Raw genomic sequence first — 20,469 nt, 5'->3', positions numbered from 1 at the left:
TGAAAGTCCCCGAATTCCACAGTTTGCTGAGCCATTAAATCCTGTAACAGAAGATGGGGAGGAAAGCCCCTCCCCCTTGCAGCCAGCCAGCCTCCATCGCAGCTGTCACCCGCAGCTATAAAATCTCCTTTCTTTTCTTGAAAAAATAAGGAGGGTGCTCTGGTTTCGTAAAGATTTCCAGTGTGTGAAGCGCCAGCAGGAGATGTCACCGGACCCCCTGGAGTGCCCACTCCCTGTGTGTTGCTCGGGCCCTGCCACTGCTCTGTCTCCAAAATAGGCACAAGAAACCCCTCACTGGCCTTAAAACCATTTTGGTTTGAACTTAAAATGGGGAGAAAAAACATGGTTTGAGGGCAAGTCCTTATTTTTCCTTTAGATCAACCCATTTTAAAAAGATTATTGTGTGGACTTCCCTGGTGGTCCGGTGGTTAAGAATCCGCCTTCCAGTGCAGGGGACGTGGGTTTGATCCCTGGTCAGGGAACTAAGGTCCCACATGCTGCGGGGCAACTACGCCTGCACGCTCTAGAGCCCGCGCACCACAATTAGAGAGAAGCCCTCACGCCGCAATGATAGATCCCACGTGCCGCAACTAAGACCCGACGCAGCCAAAGAAAAAAATTTTTTTTTAATGATTATAAAACACCCATAACTTAAAATTTACCATTAGTCACAGTTAGTACATTCACAGTGTTGTGCAACCGTCACCACCGTCTAGCTCCAGAGTATTTTCATCACCCCAAAAGGAAACACCCTGACTCCTCTGCTTTCTGTCTCTGTGGATTTGCCTATTCTGGACATCTCATACAAGTGGAATTACACACAGTATGTAGCTTTTTGTGTCTGACTTCTTTCACTTAGCATGATGTGTTCAAGGTTCATCCGTGTTGTAGCAGATATCATTACTTCATTCCTTTTTATGGCTGAATAATATTTCACTGGATGGATAGACCACATTTTGTCTGTCCCTTCATCAGTTGATAGATATTTGGGTTATTTCTACCTTTTCTTTTTTTTCTGAAGTATAGTTAATTTACAATGCTGTGTTAGTTTCAAGTGTACAGCAAAGTGATTCGGTTATATATGTTATTACATATTATGTATATTTATTGTATATTATATATATTTATTATGTATCACATATTCTTTTCCAGATTCTTTTCCATTATAGGTTATTACAAGATATTGAGTATAGGTCTCTGGGCTACACAGTAGGTCCTTGTTGGTTACTTATTTTATATATAGTACTCTGTGTATATGTTAATCCCAAACTCCTAATTTATCTGTCCCCCCATTCCTCTATCCCCTTTGGGAACCATAAGTTCGTTTTCTATGTCTGTAAGTCTGTTTCAGTGTTGTAACTAAGTTCATTTATATGATTTTTTTTTAGATTCCACATATAAGTGATATCACGTGATATTTGTCTTTCTCTGTCTGGCTTACATCACTTAGTATGATAACCTCTAGGTCCATCCATGTGCTGCAAATGGCATTATTTCATTCTTTTTATGGCCAAGTAGTACTCCGTCGTATATATGTACCACATCTCCTTTATCCATTCATCAGTCAGTGGGCGTTTGGGTTGCTTCCATGTAAACAGAGCTGCAGTGAACACGGGGGTGCATGTATCTTTTTCAATTATGTTTTTCTCTGGATATATGCCCGGGAGTGGGATGATACTATAAAACTCCTAGAGGAAAACATAGGCAGAACACTCTCTAACATAAATCGTAGGAATATCTTTTTGGATCTGTCTCCTAGAGTAATAGAAATAAAAACAAAAATAAACAAATGGGGTCTAACTAAACTTAAAAGTTTTTGCACAGCAAAGGAAACCATAAACAAAATGAAAGAACCTACAGTATGGGAGAAAATATTTGCAAACGATGCTACCAACAAGGAATTAATCTCCGAAGTATACAGACAGCTCATGGAGCTTAAAAAAAAAGGAAAGAAAGAAACAACCCCATCAAAAGATGGGCAGAAGACCTAAACAGACATTTCTCCGAAGAAGACATACAGGGGCTTCCCTGGCAGTGCAGTGGTTAAGAATCCGCCTGCCAATGCAGGGGACACTGGTTCTAGCCCTGGTCCGGGAAGTTCCCACATGCCGCGGAGCAGCTAAGCCCATGCACCACACTACTGAGCCTGTGCTCTAGAGCCTGCGAGCCACAACTGCTGAGCCCGCGTGCCACAACTACTGAGCCCGCATGCTGTAACTACTGAAGTCCATGGGCCTAGAGCCCATGCTCCGCAACAAGAGAAGCCACTGCAATGAGGAGCCCGCGCACCGCAACGAACTGGGCCCTGCTCACTGCTACTAGAGAAAGCCCACATGCAGCAATGAAGATCCAGTGAAGACAAAAAATAAATAAAATTAAATAATTTTAAAAAGACATACAGATGGCCAAAAGGCACATGAAAAGATGTGCTAATTATTAGAGAAATGCAAATCAAACCTACAATGAGGTATCACCTCACACCAGTCAGAATGGCCATCTTCAAAAGGTCTACAAATAATGAATGGTAGAGAGGGTGTGGAGAAAAAGGAACCCTCCTACACTGTTGTTGGGAATGTAAATTGGTACAGCCACTATGGAGAACAGTATGGAGCTTCCTTTAAAAACTAAAAATAGAGCTACCATATGACCCTGCAATCCCATTCCTGGGCATATATTAGGAGTTTTATAGTATCCGGTCTTACATTTAGGTCTTTAATCCTTTTTTTTTTTTTTTTTTTTTTTTTTTTTTTGCGGTACGCGGGCCTCTCACTGTTGTGGCCTCTCCCACTGCGGAGCACAGGCTCCGGACGCGCAGGCTCAGCGGCCATGGCTCACAGGCCCAGCCGCTCCGCGGCATGTGGGATCTTCCCGGACCGAGGCACGAACCCGTGTCCCCTGCATCGGCAGGCGGACTCTCAACCACTGCGCCACCAGGGAAGCCCCATGGTCTTCAATCCATTTTGAGTTTATTTTTGTATATGTTATTAGAGAATGTTCTAATTTCATTATTCTACATGTAGGCGTCCAGTTTTCCCAGCACCACTTACTGAAGAGACTGTATTTTCTCCATTGTGTATTCTAACCTCCTCTGTCATAGACTAAATTGACCATAAGTGTGTGGGTTTATTTCTGGGCTTTCTATCCTGTTCCATTGATCTATATTTCTTTTTGTGCCGGTACCATACTGTTTTGATTACTGTAGCTTTGTAGTATAGTCTGAAGTCAGGGAGCGTGATTCCTCCAGCTCTGTTCTTCTTTCTCAAGATTGCTTTGGTTATTCAGGGTTTTTTGTGTTTCCATACAAATTAAAAATTTTAAATTCTGTGAACTAGAACAAATGAAAAATGCCATTGGTAATTTGATAGGGATTGCATTGAGTCTGTAGATTGCCTTAGGTAGTACAGTCGTTTTAACAATATTGATTCTTCCAATCCAAGAACACAGTATATCTTTCCATTTGTTTGTGTGGCCTTCAGTTTCTTTCATCAGTGTCTTATAGTTTTCAGAGTACAGGTCTTTTGCCTCCTTAGGTGGGTTTATTCCTAGGTATTTTATTCTTTTTGATGTGATTGTAAATGGGTTTCCTTAATTTCTCTTTCTGATATTTCATTGTTAGTGTATAGAAATGCAACAGATTTCTGTATATTAATTTTGTACCCAGCAACTTCACTGAATTCATTGATGAGCTCTAGTAGTTTTCTGGTAGCATCTTTAGGATTTTCCGTGTTTAGTATCATGTCATCTGCAGTGAGTTTTACTTCTTTTCCAATTTGGGTTCCTATTATTTCTTTTTCTTCTCTAATTGCTGTGGCTAGGACTTCCAAAACTATGTTGAATAAAAGTGGTGAGAGTGGGCATCCTTGTCTTTCTTGTTCCTGATCTTGGAGGAAGTGCTTTCAGCTTTTCACTATTGAGTATGATGTTAGCTGTGAGTTTGTCATATATGGCCTTTTTTGTTTTTTTTTTTTAATTTTTATTGGAGTATGGTTGCTTTACAATGTTGCATTAGCTTCCACTGCACAACAATATCAATCAGCCATACACATCCAGATATTCCCTCCCTTTTGGACTTCCTCCCATTTATATGGCCTTTATTAAGCTGAGGTATGTCCCCTCTATGCCCACTTTCTGAAGAGTTTTTATCATAAATGGGCATTGAATTTTATCAAAAGCTTTTTCTGCATTGTTGTAAATAATGCTGCTATAAACATCCCTGTACAAGTTTTTGTTTGAACACCTGTTTTCACTTCTTTTGGGTATATATCCAGGAGTGGAATTGCTGGGTCGTGTGGTAATTCTGTGTTTGACTTATTGAGAAAGCAAACTCAATCCACGTTGTCTTACTTTGTCGTCTGCTGATGGCAGTGTGGACGGCACCAGCCGGGGGCTGCTTAGCTGCCTAGCTCTTCAGACCAAAAAGCCAGTTGTTCTTCCTGCCCTCAACACATGGAACCACTCACCGCCCTCTCTTCTGTCCAGATCCCACAGCAGCCCCACGGAGACAGGCAGGGAATCAGGTCAGGGCCACTCAGGGCTGCGGTGCTGGGGCTCTGCTTGCTCCAGGCCAGCAAGAGGGCCAGGATGAGGGTCGAAGGACCCCTCACCCAGATCACGGGCTGTGCATCTATCCCCAGGGCAGCCTGGCTCCCGCAGGAATGGAGAAGTGCCCGAGTCACTGCCTCCAATGGGCTCTGCTATTTTTATGTCCAAGTCTGGTTAAAAATAGCCGTCCTAAGCCAAGGTTTTAGCTGCAGCTGACAAGACATTAAGCATCAGATACCTAATGCCCACGGGTCTCTTCCTGTGTTCATTTTCTGTTTCTACAAGATGTTTAACAAGAAAGGGGGCTTCCCTGGTGGCGCAGTGGTTGAGAATCCGCCTGCCAATGCTGGGGACACGGGTTCGAGCCCTGGCCCGGGAGGATCCCACATGCCACAGAGCAACTAAGCCCATGCACCACAACTACTGAGCCTTTGCTCCAGACCCCGTGTGCCACAACTACGGAAGCCCGCATGCCTAAAGCCTGTGCTCCGTAACAAGAGAAGCCACCGCAATGAGAAGCCCGCACACCGCAACGAAGAGTAGCCCCCGCTCGCCGCAACTAGAGGAAGCCAGGGCACAGCAATGAAGACCCAATGCAGCCAAAAATAATTTTTTAAAAAAAGAAAGCAGGTAGGAAACAGCCATGAGGAAAGCCCCTAACAACATCTCCATCCCTGCCCCCCTGGGCGCTCCAACAAAGCCCAGCCCAGTGTTCTGGGCACTCAGAGGCCAAGAGCGCCACTGCCCGCGGGCCCCCTTCCTGCGGAAAGTGAGTCTGAGTGATGGTGCCGCCCAGACCAGCCGGTGCCTGGGCAGTGCCTCCCTGTCCCCTGGGCCAGGCGGGCGGAAGCACAGTTGTGCCGACCTCCCCTGCCGTCAGACCCTTGGCATCCCGTCCAACGCCGAGAGCAACAGCCACCCAGGGAGCCTGGCCCGCCCGCCCCCAGCGCCGCCCTGGGGAAATGAAGGCGTTCAGAGCACAGGGAGCAGGGCCTTCTCCTCTCACCTCCCAGCGCGGAGAGCGCCGATGAGGCACGAGGCGCAGCGCGGGACTGTGCCGGCCGCTGAGTCTCCCAGCTCCTCCATCTGCGGCATCTGAAGTGCGTTCAGTGCCCAGCCAGGCGCCTGAGGACGGGCGCTGCTCCTCCCCAGCAGGTGCGCAGCCACCCCGCGGGCACTGGGCACTCCGGGCCCTCCGACTGCTCAGCAGGTGGGAAGAAGCCCCGCTGGGCCAGCAGGGCCACATGGCTCCTGGGCAGGGGAACGCGCTCCTGCGCCGCACACTGCCAGCCACACAGGTAGAAGCACCGCTGACCCTCCCTCCCACTTCCCGGCCTCCAGGAAGCTGACGTCCAACCGGTTCTAACAGCGGGACCCGCGACAGGCAGGGCCGAGCCGGGACTCACAGAAGACATTTCTCTCATCGTCGTCGTAGTCAGGTACCATGTGCGGGGAAGAGTCTCCACTTACCACTGGACGCAGCGCCCCCAGGGCTCCGTGTTGCCACCAGAGAGAACTGATAAACAGTCATCAGAGCCCCGTGCTGTGACATCCCCCTGCTGACATCTAAAGCCCAGCGACTGGTCCTCAGCCTCAGGCCAGAGGGCGGTGGCCGTGCCGCACTGCGGCTCCCTGCCCTGTACTGCCCCACAAGCAGGTTCTCAGGAGCCCGGCAGCGCCTGAACCTCGGGCCCTGGCTCCCCCAGGGCTTTGGTTCGGGACCGCAGCCCAGCACCATCTCTCCCAGCCTCATCCTCTCTGTGCCCTGGCCTGGAAACACCTGTGAGGCCCAGGGGCTGCCGGGGAGACTCCCCCACCTGGGCCCCCTGCTAACCGCCTGTCTTCTTTTCGGTCCTTCCAGTGAGAAGCGCCACCTTCAAGTCAACGTCACCAACCCTGTGCAATGCAGCCTGCACGGGAAGAAGTGCACCGTCTCCGTGGAGACACGGCTCAACCAGCCGCAGCCCGACTTCACCAAGAACCGCTCGGGCTTCATCCTCAGCGTGCCGGGCAACTGATGCGCAGGGAGGTGGGGCCATCCGAAGCCCGCCCGCTAGGCTCCACGCTGGGAGGGGCCCCCACCTCCCCTGCGGCCCCTCCCCGAGGCCCACCCCCTGCTTTCTGCCTTTGGCCTCCGTCTTCCTCCGTCCCAACTGTCCGCAGACCCCTCAGCAAACCAAAGACCCCATGTCCTGCCCAGCCCCTAGCCACCGCCCCACCCCACCCCCCACCCCCGACTACAGCTCCCCTGCAGTCAGAGAAGGCCGCCCGCTGCCAGGCCAGGTCAGCCTGCCTGACCCCGTGACCAGCAGCTGGCCCTGCAAGGCGAGGGCTTGGGGAGCCCGGATGCAGTTTCTAGCCAAAGCCATGCCCCCGGGTCGGGGGAGGTTTGGGGGAGATGAGCTGGGGAGGTAGCCCTGCTCTCTCCCTGGGCCCAGCTGCCCTCTCCCCAGGGTGATGGCAGCCCCATGCCCTGGCTCAGGGAGCTTCTCAGAGCTCCTCGTGGACCCCCTCCCCACCAGCAGCCAGCCAAGACCACCAGGTGAGCAGGTTCACCTGTAGGGCCAGCCCCTCAGCCCAGGAGCCAAGGGCCGGCAGTCTGTCCTGCCCAGAGCCTGCCCCCAGCCCCGCGGCCACCTCCCCAGAGAGCGCAGCACAGGGGATGCTCCAGGGATCATCTTACTTAACCGCACAGCCTGGGCCGTGGTTGTCCTGCACTTACTTTTGCAGTTTGCTAATCAGATATCATGTCTGCTGTGCCCACACTCGTGTCAGGAACGCTAATTAATAAAATAGAATGGGGGGTGGGGAGCAGGGGAGCAATCCGGGGTTTGGAAGTTGCCCCTCCAAACACCTCTGCCTCACACTCACGTGGAGAACCAGGACTGGGGTGGGAGGGCCTGAGCCCCAGGAACTTGGGGAAGTGGAGCGACAGAAACAGTGCGGGGATCCTGGCACTGCAGGCCAGGCCAGGAGAGCCGCCGCCTTGCCAGTCCCTGCCCGGCAGAGAGCGCGTGTGCTCCAGATGCTTCCGGGACCACCCTCCTCTGAGGCTCAGCCGAGGAGGACGCCACACACCCCCTGGGCAGCCCGGGCCTCCCGGCCTGGAGCCTTAGAAAAAGGAAAGACTCAGGCACCCCGTGTGGTCAGGGGGCTGAGGGTGAGCCCACGCCCCAGGAGGAGCCGAGCAGGACGTCAGAGAGGGACGTGCTGACGTTTTCTCCGCTTTCTGCCAGAGGCTCCCCCTGCCACCCCGACCCCACAAAGCATACCAGGTGCCACCTCCTGTGCCTGCCACGTCCCCCTGGCCGGCTCCCAGGTGGTCCCAGCAGCTTGGTCTCGCGCCTGCCCCACCCCTGCTTCCCAGGGCTCGAGCACATTCTCACCCCGTGCAGTGCACAGCAAAGAGTCCCGCCGGCATCCTGGCCTTGGAAACCCATTCATCCTCCAAGCCTGGTCAGCTGCCCGCACAGGACCCCGTTCAGCAGCGCCCATAGCTTTGCCAATCGCCTTGACACTATCGATCCATCTTAACTGGAACATCACCTCTCCTTTCCACTCGTTTCCCCAAACTTGTTGCTTTACTAGATACATGGAAATGTATGTTTTAGACACACCAAAAAGAACATGCCAAACGAGTGCCGTTCAGAGGCTGGAGAGGACGGGGGCTGGAGTCCTGCCCTCCCACCTTTTGGTGTCGCCTCTGGTCCCTGAGCCCTCAGCCGGAGCACCACCGCCGTCCACAAGCACTTTTTCATGATGTCCTACAGAAAGTCACAGTGTGTGGCAACTGAAGAAAGAATTTCGGGTGTGATCACAGCGCTGAGGGGAAGGCAGGAGGACACAGTGATTGTATGCGATGAAGTGTTTCTCTTGATTTAATTAAATGCAGTTTTATGGTTTGGTGCGTATATTCCTATTTTCCATTAAATTAACTTTATTTCTAAAGCATATTTTGATTTATCATCAAGAGCAATAAAGCATTAAATCTTACGTTTAAAGGTGTTCTGCTTTTTGAATTGAAAACTGTATCTACAGTTGTGAAATTTTGGCTTCTATAAACTGTTATCCCAGAGGATGGAAGGGAGCATTAAACACAAATCAGGTAAAAATGGAGGATAGTTTACGTGGGGCTGTTGATGAAAAGTATTCAATGGTGAGTGAGAAGCTGGGGGGAGGCGGAGCCAGGAGGCAGACAGGCAGTGGAATTAAATCCAAACACTTTCTCCCACCATTTTGAGGCCTGTGCACTAGACTTGAAGCTCATTGCTTTCACGTTTACTGAGATCGAAGCACGTATAAAGGCAAGGCTGGGATCTCCAGGGCTGCAGTTGGAGGAGAGGTCTGGGTGAGCCGTGGCTGGTCAGCCTCTCCCCGAGCCCTCAGGTTGGGGTCGGGGAGCTGCAGACAAGCAAGGCCCTGCGGGGAGATGGGGCATCCCCAGCACCCAAGGGCCCCGCAGCCAGAGGATGCTACCGGGTCCCCGGTTACTGGCGGGACGGAGCCCGCAGTGATGGCTTCTGACTCAGACAAAGGAGGTGCCCTGATCACAAGGCTGACAGCTTCCACGGTGCCACCTGAGCAGGTGCAACGCGTCCCACCCCCAGGCCCAGGGCAGCTCCAGCCAGCGGGGGACAGGGCCAAGGGGGTTGGGGGGGGACCAAGTCCAAAACGCCAGGTCCCAGCAGCTCAGGGTGGTGGCGTGAGTGGGCACAGACCGCTGGCAGTACAACCAGTAGGGGGCCCCACCCTTGCCACAATTAGGGGCTAGGGTGGCTGCTTATCCGGGAGCCCCGGGGTTGGAGTTCTCTCTTTCAGAAACCTGCACAGAGCTAGGCTGGTGGGGTTGAGCCACATGGACCCCTGCTGGCCTGGGAGCCTCTGGGCCGTGGACCACAAGCAGAGCCAGGCCCAGGACACCTGGAGCCGCAGCCTTAGTGCCAAGCCGGCTGCCCTGCAGGACCCGCTGAGCCAGACCTCGCCAGGCCATGCCTGGGTCCGACCCTCTGGCTGGAGGTCCCGGTCACCCAGCTCCGCCAAGCCAAGGGAGCCTTTGGAAAGCAACTCCTGAGAAACCAAAGTTGACTTAACCTGTGCTTCTTTCTTAATCACCTTAACATGAACGCGCTTGTTAAGGCCTCTCCCCTAACCCTCCCTCCTCCCATACTCCCCTCCCCCACAATGCAATCCAATTATGTTTTGAGCGCAGGAATCATTTATAAGAGGGGCCCCCAGCCTGCTCGTGAAGGATGTGCCCACAGAAAAGGTCTATGTAATGGATGGTCAGTGCATTTTATTTACTCAGCACAGTACAAAAATAAATAAAAATAAGGGAAGGGGAATTAAATTACAGCCAAACTGAGCTTCATGACCTTGTCAGATTATAAACCACACATACTTACAAACACGCTACGCATACATACAAAATGAGACAAATATAAATTAATATTAACAACACCCACAGTTTGGTCAAAGAATAGCTACAGAAGAAATTGCACTAAAAAACCAACATACATCGCACGTGTGTAATTAGCAGTTTCAAATATACAGCTATGAATAATTCCGAGTGAAAAAAAATGGCACATTTTCTTTTCATTGCAAGTTTAACAACGGCTGGAACAAAACTAAGTTCTAATAACTGCATGGAAAGAATATATCAACCCTTCAGGTTTACAAGAAAGAGAAAAACCAAATCCTGAACTATTATTCCTGTGACTTGTTCTGTGCACGGGTGTAATTTTCACAGCCATCTGTTCTAAGATTATTTTTCTTAAGACACAAAATGCTCCTGGTTTGCATGCACAATATCACTGTAAAAGCAACAATGAAAGAATAAAGGGTGTTTTTTTTGTAGGTTAGTTTTTTCCTTTTTTTTTTTAATTGTTCTAAAAGTAGTCTTCATAGCAGCATGTCAAATGGGTTCATTGCTTGCACACTCAAGTATATCAGTTCCTCTACACAATACTGATGACCAGTGCAAGGGAGGGAGGAGACCCCACCAGGCTTCACATTGATGGAACTAGAGAGTTCTTTTCTTAGTCCCCAACCACTCCTGAAATTTGCACCGCCTCCGAAACTTAAAAAAATAAATATGGAGAGAAGGAAACGCACAGAACTGGAATCCTGCGGATGCACCTTCCCGCAGTTTCAGGCCCAGCGCAGCCCGCGGAGGAGCGACTACAGACCCGCGCCCCTGCTCTTGAGAGTCGGCACCCGGACCCCCCTCTCGTGTGCCGCCAGGGCCCGCTGCCCCCACGGGCCTCCTACCTCAGGTCACACATGGCAGCAGGATCTGCACAGACGGGCTGGGTGACAACTCCAGCAGAGAAGAGGCGCCGCGGCGAGGTCCGCGCCAGCAGCCGCGGGTTCCTTCCAGCCCCGCGGCAGGTTATCTGGCTGGCGGTCCTGAGAAAGGCTCAGCGTGGGCCGCGGGGCGCAGCTGCGGCCAATGCTCTCCGGCTCGGGCAGGCCCTCTTCCTCGGGAGCACCACGGGCCCGCAGGCTCAGCTCTGGGCCTATTAAATCGGGACCTCAATTTCACAGCTTTTTCTTTTTTCTGTGAATTTCAGTAGTGCTTCTGCTGAAATCGGCAGCCACCTGGAAGCTAATCCTATGTAAAACCGCCCCCTGCCTCCCCCCAGCCTCCCCTTCCAGCACCCCCTGGGGGACTGGGACTGGAAGAGAGAATTCTCTGTAGCATCTTCGCATCAGTCTTTGTTCCCCAAAGCCGAAGGGACAGAGGAAGGCTTGCTCCCTTCTCTTGGTCCTCTCCCAAGCCCCAAGCCACCGATCTGGGAGAATTAGAAAGAAAATTGATTAAGTACACATCATGTGTTTTTACAGCCACCAACCAGGCTAAGGTGGAAACAGCAGCTGCAATTGATCAGCTGTAGAATCAGCAGGCAATCAGGAGTTCTGCTCCCGGCTTGTAATTGTCTCCAAGATCCAGCTGTCCCACTGGCCCTTTCGGAACAAGGCTTCACCTTCAGAAGAAACTGAACTGTTTGGGAACAGCTTTAAATCAACAGGGGTGAGGGCGGGGGTACATCATCACCACATCACCCTGATCCCTGACATCACCCCCCACCGCCCCGCAGCTCTGCAGGACAAATGTCACGTGCACCAGCAAGAGGCCTTAGCCCTTAGGTGGGCACCGGCTCAGTCCCAGGCATGGCAACCCCACCTGCCCAGAAGGCAGGCTGTTGACAATGGGCACCTGAAGCTGTCCTGGCCTTCACCACAGGGTGACTAAGCTGCATGATTCAAATGAAAAATTCACCCAGGAAAGGAGTTGTCCCCAGCTTCACCCCACCCCTTTAGAGCTGGGACCCAAAATGAAAGAACTTAATGAGTCAAACCAGCTTGTTAACCAACACTGCCAACACCGCTGGGAGCAGGGGGAGGGGGGCGAGTTCCACGTCTCCACAAAAGGAAAGCCCTTGTCCCTAAAAAAGAAAAAAGAGCAAACCGGGTCGTGCATGGTCAAACGACAGGACACAATCTTTGCACCAGGCCCGCTTCCCCTCAATTGAAGAGGCTGTCCCAGGGCCACGGGCATCTTGCCTCACAACCCCACATGCGGCTCAGTCAGGGTGGCTGGCTCCAGGAGCCTCTGGGAGAATGGAGGACCCAAAACGGGACCCGGAAAAGGGCCTCCAACCAGGAACTCTGGGCTGGCTGGCTGTGGGGAGCAGAGGGCAGCCTCCCCTGCCTTGGTCCAGCAAGAGCACAGGCGGCAGAGGCAGGTCAGTCCTTTGAATTCCCCAAAGTGAAAGGTCAGGAGCCAGGGTGTCTCTGAATACGTCTTCCGAATTTTGCACAAGGTTCGGGAGTTCAAAAGCATCCAGAGTTCTTGGCAGGGCTGAAGAAAACCCCAAGGAGAGAAGGTGGGAAGGGAGAGGCCCTTCGTGGCTTCGCTAGACACATACTGTACACAAAATCTGATTTAATAATAAATTTTTAAAAATGAATTGAATCCTTGAGCCGTGATGCAGGCTAGCAGGCTCACCGGTCCAGCCCTAGGAGGAGCCGCTTCTTGTCCTCCTGGCCACTCTCGTTCTTCAGGTCGGAGAACACCTGTGTGAAGTAGTGGGGGTCGGCGTTGATCTGCAGCATCTTGGAGCTCATGAGGTTGATGACGGAGAGGCAGCGGTCCCAAAAGGCCTCCTTGCAGCTCTCCACCAGGAAGGGCTTGAGCGGGTAGGAGATCTCATTGCCCATGTAGGAGTAGGAGAGGTACAAGCAGGTCAGCAGGACGGCCTGGAGCTCGTGGTCGGAGCCCACCTCAGAGGAGATGACATCCCGGCAGAGCATGTAAAGGAAGACCACGTTGGCGGGCGTGATGAAGCCCTGGTCCTGCCAGCCCTGCAGAAGCAGCGAGCGGTCCACGCTGCGCAGCCAGAGCACAGGGTCCGTGGGGGACAGGTGCTTCAGGCGGTAGCACCGGCGACAGAGAAACTCACCCAGGCAGCGCAGCAGCTCGCTGGTGGACGCCTGGACGATGACCCGTTTGGGCGTCCCTGCGGAGGTGACGGCAGGATGCGGGGCCTTCTTGACGGAGGAGGAGACCCCGGTCTGGGAGCCCGAGAGCTGGCTGGCAGGGGGTGCGGGCGGCTGCGCCGGTGGGGGCTGGGCGAACGTGGACAGGTTGGCGCACGACAGCGACTTCTTCAGGTTCTCATTGTTGAGGTGCGTGATGTTGTTCTGGTAGCTGCTGTTGGGCTGCACCTTCTTGGAGTTCTTCTTCTTGGCCGACACGGCCACGATCCTCTTCCAAGGCAGCACGGAGATGATAGAGTGCCGCTTCAGGTTCTTGTCCTTGGCGTTCTTGCTGTTCTGCACGGCCGTGTAGTGGCCCACTGTGGCCGCGCCATCCTCAAACAGCGTGGCCTTCCGGTAGCTGGGGGACAGGGACAGCACCGTGCCCATGGTGCCGCTTCGCGCCGGGCGGGTACCTGCGCCCCTGCGCGCCCAGCCTGCCGGCTGGAGGGACGAAACAGCTCACCGAGCCCGAGGCGGCCAGGGGGAGGCCGGGGCGCTCCCGGGGTCGCTTGCCGCCCCTTCGGATCTGTGTGGAAAACAAGATGGTTCTCAGAACCAGGCGGGGCTCGCGTCGCGCTCCTCCGCCTCGGCCTCGGCGGCCCCGCGGACCTGGCCCCGGACCCGCGCCCAGGCCTTCCCCGGCTGGCACGGCCCCGCCCGCGCCCCCGCGCCGCAACCCGGCCGCTCCACTGCGGCACCGGCACCCGCGCCCGCCAGGGTCCGGATGGCAGCGCGGGGGACCGGGAGCCGGCGGAGGTGGCCGGGGACCCCGCCTCGAAACCGCACGCGGCCGCGACCCCGGCCCGGCTCCCCGGAGACAGCGGACGGGCCGAGGCGCAGGCTTACCAAGCAGGTGGCTCCTGCGCTCTGCACCCTCCGCAATGCGCGCCGCGGCTCGACGCCGCGGTCCCGGCGCTTGGCGGGGCTCGGCGGGGCTCGCGCTCGGCGGCGGTGGCGGCGGTGGCGGCGGTGGCGGCGGTGGCGGCGGCGGCGGCTACGGAGCTTCTGTCCAAGGTTCTGCTGGCGCTGCGGCCCCGCCCCCCGCTCGGCCGCCTTCGCCGCCGCCGCGCCCGCGCCCGCCCCGGCGCGCACCTCAGCGGCCTCCCTCTCGGGCGCGCGCGCGGCCCACGCGCAGGCCCGGCCAGGCCTGCTCTCGCCCGGGAGCCGGAGCCGCCGCCGTGCTCAGCACCAGCTGCGCGCGGTGCTGGCAGCGACACGGCCGCGAGCCCCAGCCGCCGCTCTACTCGCCGCGCCCCATCCAGGATCCGGGCTCGGGCGGTGGGTACTCGCGGCACCGCCCCGCCCCGCCCCGCGGGGCCGCCCCCCTCCCACACTGCTCGCCGCCCTCTCGGCGCCGCCCCGCCAGCAACAGCCCGGCCGTGCGAGAGTCGCGGGCGCACCGCGCAGCCGAGCTCGGGCGGGTGGGGAAGCTCCGGGCGGGGCGGGGCCGAGGGCCGACCCCGCCCGCCGCCCCGCCCAGACACGTGCTGCCTTTGTTCCCGCCGCGGCGCCGGCAGCTGCGGCCGCGGGGGCGCTCGCGGCCGCGTCCCCGCCCTGGCCGCCAGAGAAGCCATCCACGGAGTCTAGGACCCCGAGCAGCTTCCTTCCATTTAACCTCCTCGTCCCCGGGGAAGTAAGCTAGGGAGCTCAGGGAGCAAGGTGGGGAGAGGCTAAGCCTTTGCTGAGGCCGCCTGAGTGCCCCAAGCATCCCAAGGGGACTGTCGCATCAGTTTTGAGTACCTTTCCCTCTGGGATCTCTGTTGCCCCATCCCAGGTAAACGCCCACGGCCCAGGTACAGAGCGACTAGCCTTCCCACACCACACCTGGGACAGAGCCCTGAGGCTTCTGGCTCGGTCGCTGCCCCAGAGAAGGGCCAATACTGAGCCCATCACAAATGCGAGACCTCAAAATTTCCACCGGCCCTCTTATCTGTTATAGAACAACTGAAGCAACTGCTTCTCCAACCAGCCTCTGATCGGCTGATTTAAATATTTTTCATGCTAAGCATATATAATTTGAAGATTCGGTGCCCATAAAATTATTAAATTCTGAGTAAAACTCTGGTTCTAATAAGAACTTTTCCTCTCACAAGGAACAAGAATCCAGATCCTTCACAAAGGCTATTCTTCACTATTCTTTGTTTAGTTCTGGAGATTGACTCAGATTTGACCACAAACCTGGGAAACAGGAGACTTAAACAATATCTTAATCCAAATTACCGCCTCTGGACCTGGTGATGAGGAAGTAGCAATCCAGAGAACACCCAATCCCGACTCCCAGGCCACTCCAGCACACAACCTGTGCCAGTTCTGCCTACTGCTCTGAGCAGTAAAGAAATCTGGTATCATTCAAACAATGCTACCATCATCAGAAAGTACTAGAATTTGCTGAAGTACTACCCAGAGACTCCTCTGTCAACAGTGGCAACAAAGCTTTAGGGGCCTTGGTGACCATATAGTGGGAAATGCATTACTCTGTACCCAGAAGGCTACTTCTTGTAGAGTCCTTGAGAAACATCCACAGTAGCTGTCATCTTAACTTAGAAGATAAAGGCAGGCCCTTAGCCCAGTGTGCCCCTCCCTCTGAACATTCCTCAGTGTACGACCCCTACCTGCTCTTCAAATGGAGCTGTCCTCCATAGTAAGGAGCTCTAAGAAGCAACCTCCTCCAGGTCCACTGGCCCAATGACTCTCTTCCTAAGGCAAAGTTGGACCCCAGCCTTTTTTCATCCTGCCCCTAATGGAGGCCCAGCTCCTGAGTTGGCCCATGTCCACACTGCCTTCCCTGTGTTGAGCAGGGGTTAAGTGCTTTCCACTTCCCAAAATATGCTTAGATTTCTAAGCCTGTAATCCACCCCTCAGAACTATCTGGAGCCGCCCTGTACTTACCTGTACCTACAAAATTTCAATACTAACTATTCCAATTCATGGTGGGCAGTACCCAGCTCCACTTCACCCCACCCCATTTCCCAAACCGTGGAAGCTCGCATTGGCCTGGGCCTTTTCCAGCCTGCGTCCTCTCTTGCCTTTGTCCAGCCAGCCCTCCCCTACTACCTTCAAAAAGAGCTCTTGGCAGAACTACTCCAACCTCCTCACACTTGTCAGAGGCAAAGTCATGTGGGCAGCAGAGCATGAATGGGATGGCACTGCCAGCACAGTGGCTTTTGTGACCGAAGAACCCTGGAACCCTGTCCACCTGTGTTGTGCCTGCTCTGCCTGTTTTGAGGCACCACACCACTCCTCTGCTCACTCAACACACCAACAACCCCCCTCCCCCTCCAAGCTCCCGGTACTTCTCCAACTGCAAAGCGAAGAAGGAATAGCTACAATCTGCCACAAATGGCAGATCAAGGACCCAGGAGGCAGACCTGGATGAATGATGCACAGCTGTTTTCCTCCCAGGCTTCACCAGAGAACTGCAGGGAAGCTCTCCAAATCCCACCCCCATCAATCAGCCTCTTTATCCTATAGGCTATCTGTAGCTGCCGGAAAGGCCAGCCTGCGTGTTACATGCACGGCTGGGATGTCCATGGAGAGTTCCCATCCTCTGCATGCCCCTTTCCCACACCACGCTGAGGAAGGGAGGCCAAGGCCCCAGCCAGCCAGCTCTCAGAAAGGGTTCCAAATAAAGCAGGTCTGAGCCCTGAATCCTGAGGAAGTCGTGCTTTGTTCTCTCGGGCATCACAGAGCAGCATCTAGTGGCCTTTCTGGGCAGCACAGGTTACATAACTAGCATGCAGCGGGGCTCCACAGCCAAGGGACGCAGCCGCCGCTCCCAATGCCATCAGGATCTCATTAACACACAAGGAAGCCCAGGCACCGTGAAGCCTGGTGCCAGGAAGGGCCCATAAGTGAGGGAGCCAGGCCCATGCTAGCCCATGGGCCACCCCACCCTCTCAGCTGCACCTAGATGCAGCTTATGGAGGCTTGGGAGGGGAAGCAGTCCCTCGAGGTCTGGAGCAGCGCTGTCCAAAAAAAACCATGAGCCACAAATGCAAGCCCCGTAGATAATTAAATATTTTCTAGCAGCCACATAAAAAAAGTTAAAGAAACAGGTATATCTTAATAGTACATTTAACCCAATAAATGCTCAAAATATTTCAACATATATATAAAAAAGAAGTTGAGCAATTTTTCTTTTTTCACATTCTTCAAAGTCTGGTTTACATTTGCAGGGCATCACAGTTTGAACTAGCCACAATTTCAAGGACTCAACAGCCATATGGGGCTCATGGCCACACACTGGACAGCACGGGTCTGCAGAAGTCAGCAGACCTGCCCAGGGAGATGACGAGAAGGCTCCTGCCCCACTGAGCTCCTGGGACTGCCCTCCCCCCACTGCTCGGGCTCTTGATCCCTTTGGAATATTTTTAAAGTCCTTTATTGAAGCACAACTCTTCCTTAAGTAAAACTATACACAGAGACACAATACTGAAAGAGAGTAGAGAGTGGCTCAGACTGGAGTTGGTGGCTAAAGCCCACCCTCCCTCCCAGTGGCCCCAGAGCCCCACAAGACATGTCACTCCCAGGGTCTGAGGGGTAGTATAAAATCAATCCTTTTGAACAAGATTCCAAAAAACTAAAACTAAGCCACAACTGAATGCCAGGGCTCTCCAGGCACCTGTACTTCCATGACTTCATGTAACACTCCCACCACAATTACCTACCAAGAAAGCGCCATCCTTGTCGTGTAAGTGAGGAAACAGGCTCAGAGGATATTACAACCCAAACCCCATGTCCTCACTGGACCACGATGCCTTGGAAAAACAAAGATAACTGAGCCCCATTTCCCATTTTAGCCCTCACAGACCAACTTTCTCACCCAAAGCCCTCCACTTGCCCCCGGATCAAAAGGTCTCCCATGAAGCAAATGAGACAGTAGAGCTTTGTCCAGTCCTAGAGGGCTACACAGAGCTGTCTGGACTTGGTCAGAAGCCCTCCAGCACTCAAGAAAGGACACTTTTTGAAAAAAAAATTGTTTTTATTGGAACTCATCTGAACATCAGATATACCTGGTGTTGGTTAGCAAGAACCGTTTGTACATTTGATATTGATGGTGCCAAAACCAAAACAGTGACTGGACATGATGGGGAAAGATGTTGAGGACAAAAACCTGATTTTGGAGAGGAAAATAAAAGCCAGTCAGATTCAGTGAGGATGCAAAACCTGGTACAACAAAATCCTTTTACAAAATATAAATTTATTACGAAAACCTGGAAGGATAATCTGACAAAGGGAAAGAAAGATAAAAGGAGGCCAGCAGGAAGGAGGCAGGAGGAGGGGGAGAGGAAAAAAGAAGACAAAGAAGAATGAGAGGAAGAAGAAAATATAGCTGAGCACAACAGAGGTGCAGAAGCTTACCTGCCCAAATGGCATTAAAAGCCTTGCTATGTAATCTCATCATAAAACAAAGCATGCTGGAGTACAGTGCTCTACCTCCCATCCGTTCCATTTCTAAGAGGTAAATAAAGAAAGCTCCCTGGGAGGGGGACATGAGGTTGCTCAAAAACCCAACAACAAAAATTGGGAGGAAAAAAAAAAACAACAACACACCCCACAGTCTCATTTCCGATGTTCACTGTTTAAAAAAGGAATAAATCCATCTGACAGCAGGAGAGAAGCAGGGGGATGGGGAGAGAAGCTGAAGTATTTCAGACAGCCTGGCTCCCCTGGAGGGGGGGAAGGAGGAAGGAAGAGAGACATGGGATGGTCTCCTGGTTGAGAGAAGGGGAAAGAGAGGGAGAGAGAAAAGAGCAGAGGAGAGGGGCAATTAAAACACTGACATCTAATCTAGTTTACTGTGTTAAAAAGAGCCACATGCACAGCAGGCCCCCTGAGGGCCCACACTGCTCCCCGTGTGGCCATGGTGACACTAGCTCCTGGCCATGTCCCCATTCCTTCCCAGGTTGGAGCGGAGCCGTGCAGGTGCTGCTGCGGCGGTGGCGGCGGCGGGACCTTCGGCCAGTCTGCTGGAGCCATTGTTGGGGGGAGGGCGGGGGGATGGGCCACGTGGCACGGGAAAGGACACCGAAACGCCTCATTTCAAATAAAAAGAAAAATAGCAGTCTATACACAGTTGTTTGTTTTGGTTCAGTACAAACAGAATAAAAAGTCGTTGCTTTGATAGTCAGGCGAACACCCAATTCTGAAGAGGAGGCGAGGTGACACCCAGCGGGTGGGTTAGGAGCCCCAGTGGCTGGCGGAGCGCCTGGCTTGGCGGCCCTCTCCCAGGAGGCAGAGAGCACAGCTTTAGGTAGTGTAAGCCTTTTTCCTTTTATTTAGAATAACCTTTTTTTTTCTTTTTTTTCTTTTTTTAAGCAATTTCCCCACTCCCAAGTTGGGCCAGTAAAGATTACATGAAAACTGGCACACCTATCGGCTGGAATACAGATGCACCAAATGAGGATTTAAAAACTTTCTGAGCGAAAAGTAGAACAGAAAGAAAAAATCTCCTAGCATTTTCCCCAAAGGTTTCACTCTCCCGCCACACACACTCTCCAAAGGACCGCTACAGATCCAACTCTGCAAGAGAAGACAGAGCAGTGTCAATCGGGGAAGCCGCAAGGCCACCAGGAGGCTTTCAGTCTCGACAGGCAGAAGACAGCGCTGCCCGGGCCCGGGTCCCGGAGTCAGCACTCACCTATGTCAGTTTCTTGGCTTTGTTGTAGAGGGAATCCACTACTTTACTCATGTTCTGAATTGTTTCCAGAGCAGCTTCGTAAGTTTTATCTACTGGGGGTTCATCAAAAATAATCAAGACACCCTCCCCCTGGTCCAAGATCCCTGCAGAAAACACAAGCAAACCCAGGTAAAAGAAAGGATTAGACACACGAGCATTTGAGAAGCAGCCCACTCCCTAGCTGCCTCACTTTCTCCAGAAAGGAGTAGAAACAGAAGTCATCTTCCTGTTCCATTCGTGCATGTTTATTACACTCTTATCACAGGCATAACAGGGGCAAGGATCCCAGGGAACCACCAGGTGATACAATGGAGCATCTTCTTTCAAGATAAACAAGAGCATGATGCCTCTTCACCATTTCATCACCTCCACCAGCCCCCTCGCCTGTACGACTGTTACTCACCATGAAATTTCTTGTCAAGAATCATCTGTGATAATTTCCTTTCCACGTCGGCCTAAGATCAAAGCACATGATTAAAGGGCCCAGCATCTACTAGTGAGAGATCACACTGACATGAAAGCCTTGTATAAAAGGATCTTATGGCAAATGGTCTGAAAATAAAACAGCAACAATGCATCTGCAGCTCTCAGCCCACGGTCCCCAGTCCCCACTGAGAAGCTTGGGAGCTTTGCAATAAGGCCCAGCGGGTGTAAATGGCAGCCCCTCCACATGCCCCTTTCCCCATCCCTACCCTCAAGACAAGCTC

The 20,469-nt window shown here is 53.1% G+C and overlaps 3 protein-coding genes across 8 annotated transcripts in view; 1 reads left to right on the top strand and 2 right to left on the bottom strand.

The window, feature by feature from the left end:
• Window positions 1-8,537, top strand: part of MYO1D (myosin ID) — a 344,153-nt gene extending 335,616 nt beyond the window's left edge. For 3 of the 5 annotated variants that reach the window (XM_089900787.1, XM_089900786.1, XM_022595716.3), the window contains one exon: window positions 6,404-8,533. In XM_089900787.1, coding sequence (XP_089756913.1) covers window positions 6,404-6,560 — 157 coding nt within the window. In that variant the 3' untranslated portion in view covers window positions 6,561-8,533. Of the gene's footprint in view, window positions 1-6,403 lie in introns of all 5 variants that reach the window. The other 2 variants (XM_089900792.1, XM_089900794.1) reach the window with 2 other exon arrangements.
• Window positions 8,538-9,818: 1,281 nt separating this feature from the next.
• CDK5R1 (cyclin dependent kinase 5 regulatory subunit 1) lies at window positions 9,819-14,355 on the bottom strand. 2 transcript variants are annotated; one of them, XR_016388940.1, is made up of 3 exons: window positions 13,930-14,355; window positions 10,810-13,609; window positions 9,819-10,352 (listed from the first exon to the last, which is right to left on the bottom strand). XR_016388940.1 is itself a non-coding variant. In XM_022595717.3 (2 exons), the coding sequence occupies exon 2, from the start codon at window positions 13,468-13,470 to the stop codon at window positions 12,547-12,549; it is 924 nt and encodes a 307-aa protein (XP_022451425.1). In that variant the 5' UTR covers window positions 13,471-13,609; window positions 13,930-14,355; the 3' UTR covers window positions 9,819-12,546. The 2 variants fall into 2 exon arrangements, 1 of the variants encoding a protein (XP_022451425.1); XM_022595717.3 differs by having other exon boundaries at window positions 9,819-13,609.
• Window positions 14,356-18,043: 3,688 nt separating this feature from the next.
• PSMD11 (proteasome 26S subunit, non-ATPase 11) overlaps window positions 18,044-20,469 on the bottom strand; it is a 29,839-nt gene continuing 27,413 nt past the window's right edge. The window contains exons 12-14 of the mRNA XM_022595639.3: window positions 20,166-20,217; window positions 19,724-19,866; window positions 18,044-19,605 (exon numbers count right to left, since the gene is read on the bottom strand). Coding sequence (XP_022451347.1) covers window positions 19,724-19,866; window positions 20,166-20,217 — 195 coding nt within the window. The 3' untranslated portion in view covers window positions 18,044-19,605. The remainder of the gene's footprint in view (window positions 19,606-19,723; window positions 19,867-20,165; window positions 20,218-20,469) is intronic.

This window comes from Delphinapterus leucas, chromosome 19, assembly GCF_059928025.1.
Source record: "Delphinapterus leucas isolate spDelLeu-1000000601 "Yukka" chromosome 19, BTC_Dleu_Yukka2, whole genome shotgun sequence".
Lineage (NCBI taxonomy): Eukaryota > Metazoa > Chordata > Mammalia > Artiodactyla > Monodontidae > Delphinapterus > Delphinapterus leucas.
This window is presented reverse-complemented; position numbering and strand designations above follow the sequence as displayed.

Excerpts from the sequence above, each read along its gene's own strand:
- CDK5R1 (XM_022595717.3), bottom strand. The coding sequence starts at position 13,470 with ATGGGCACGGTGCTGTCCCTGTCCCCCAGCTACCGGAAGGCCACGCTG.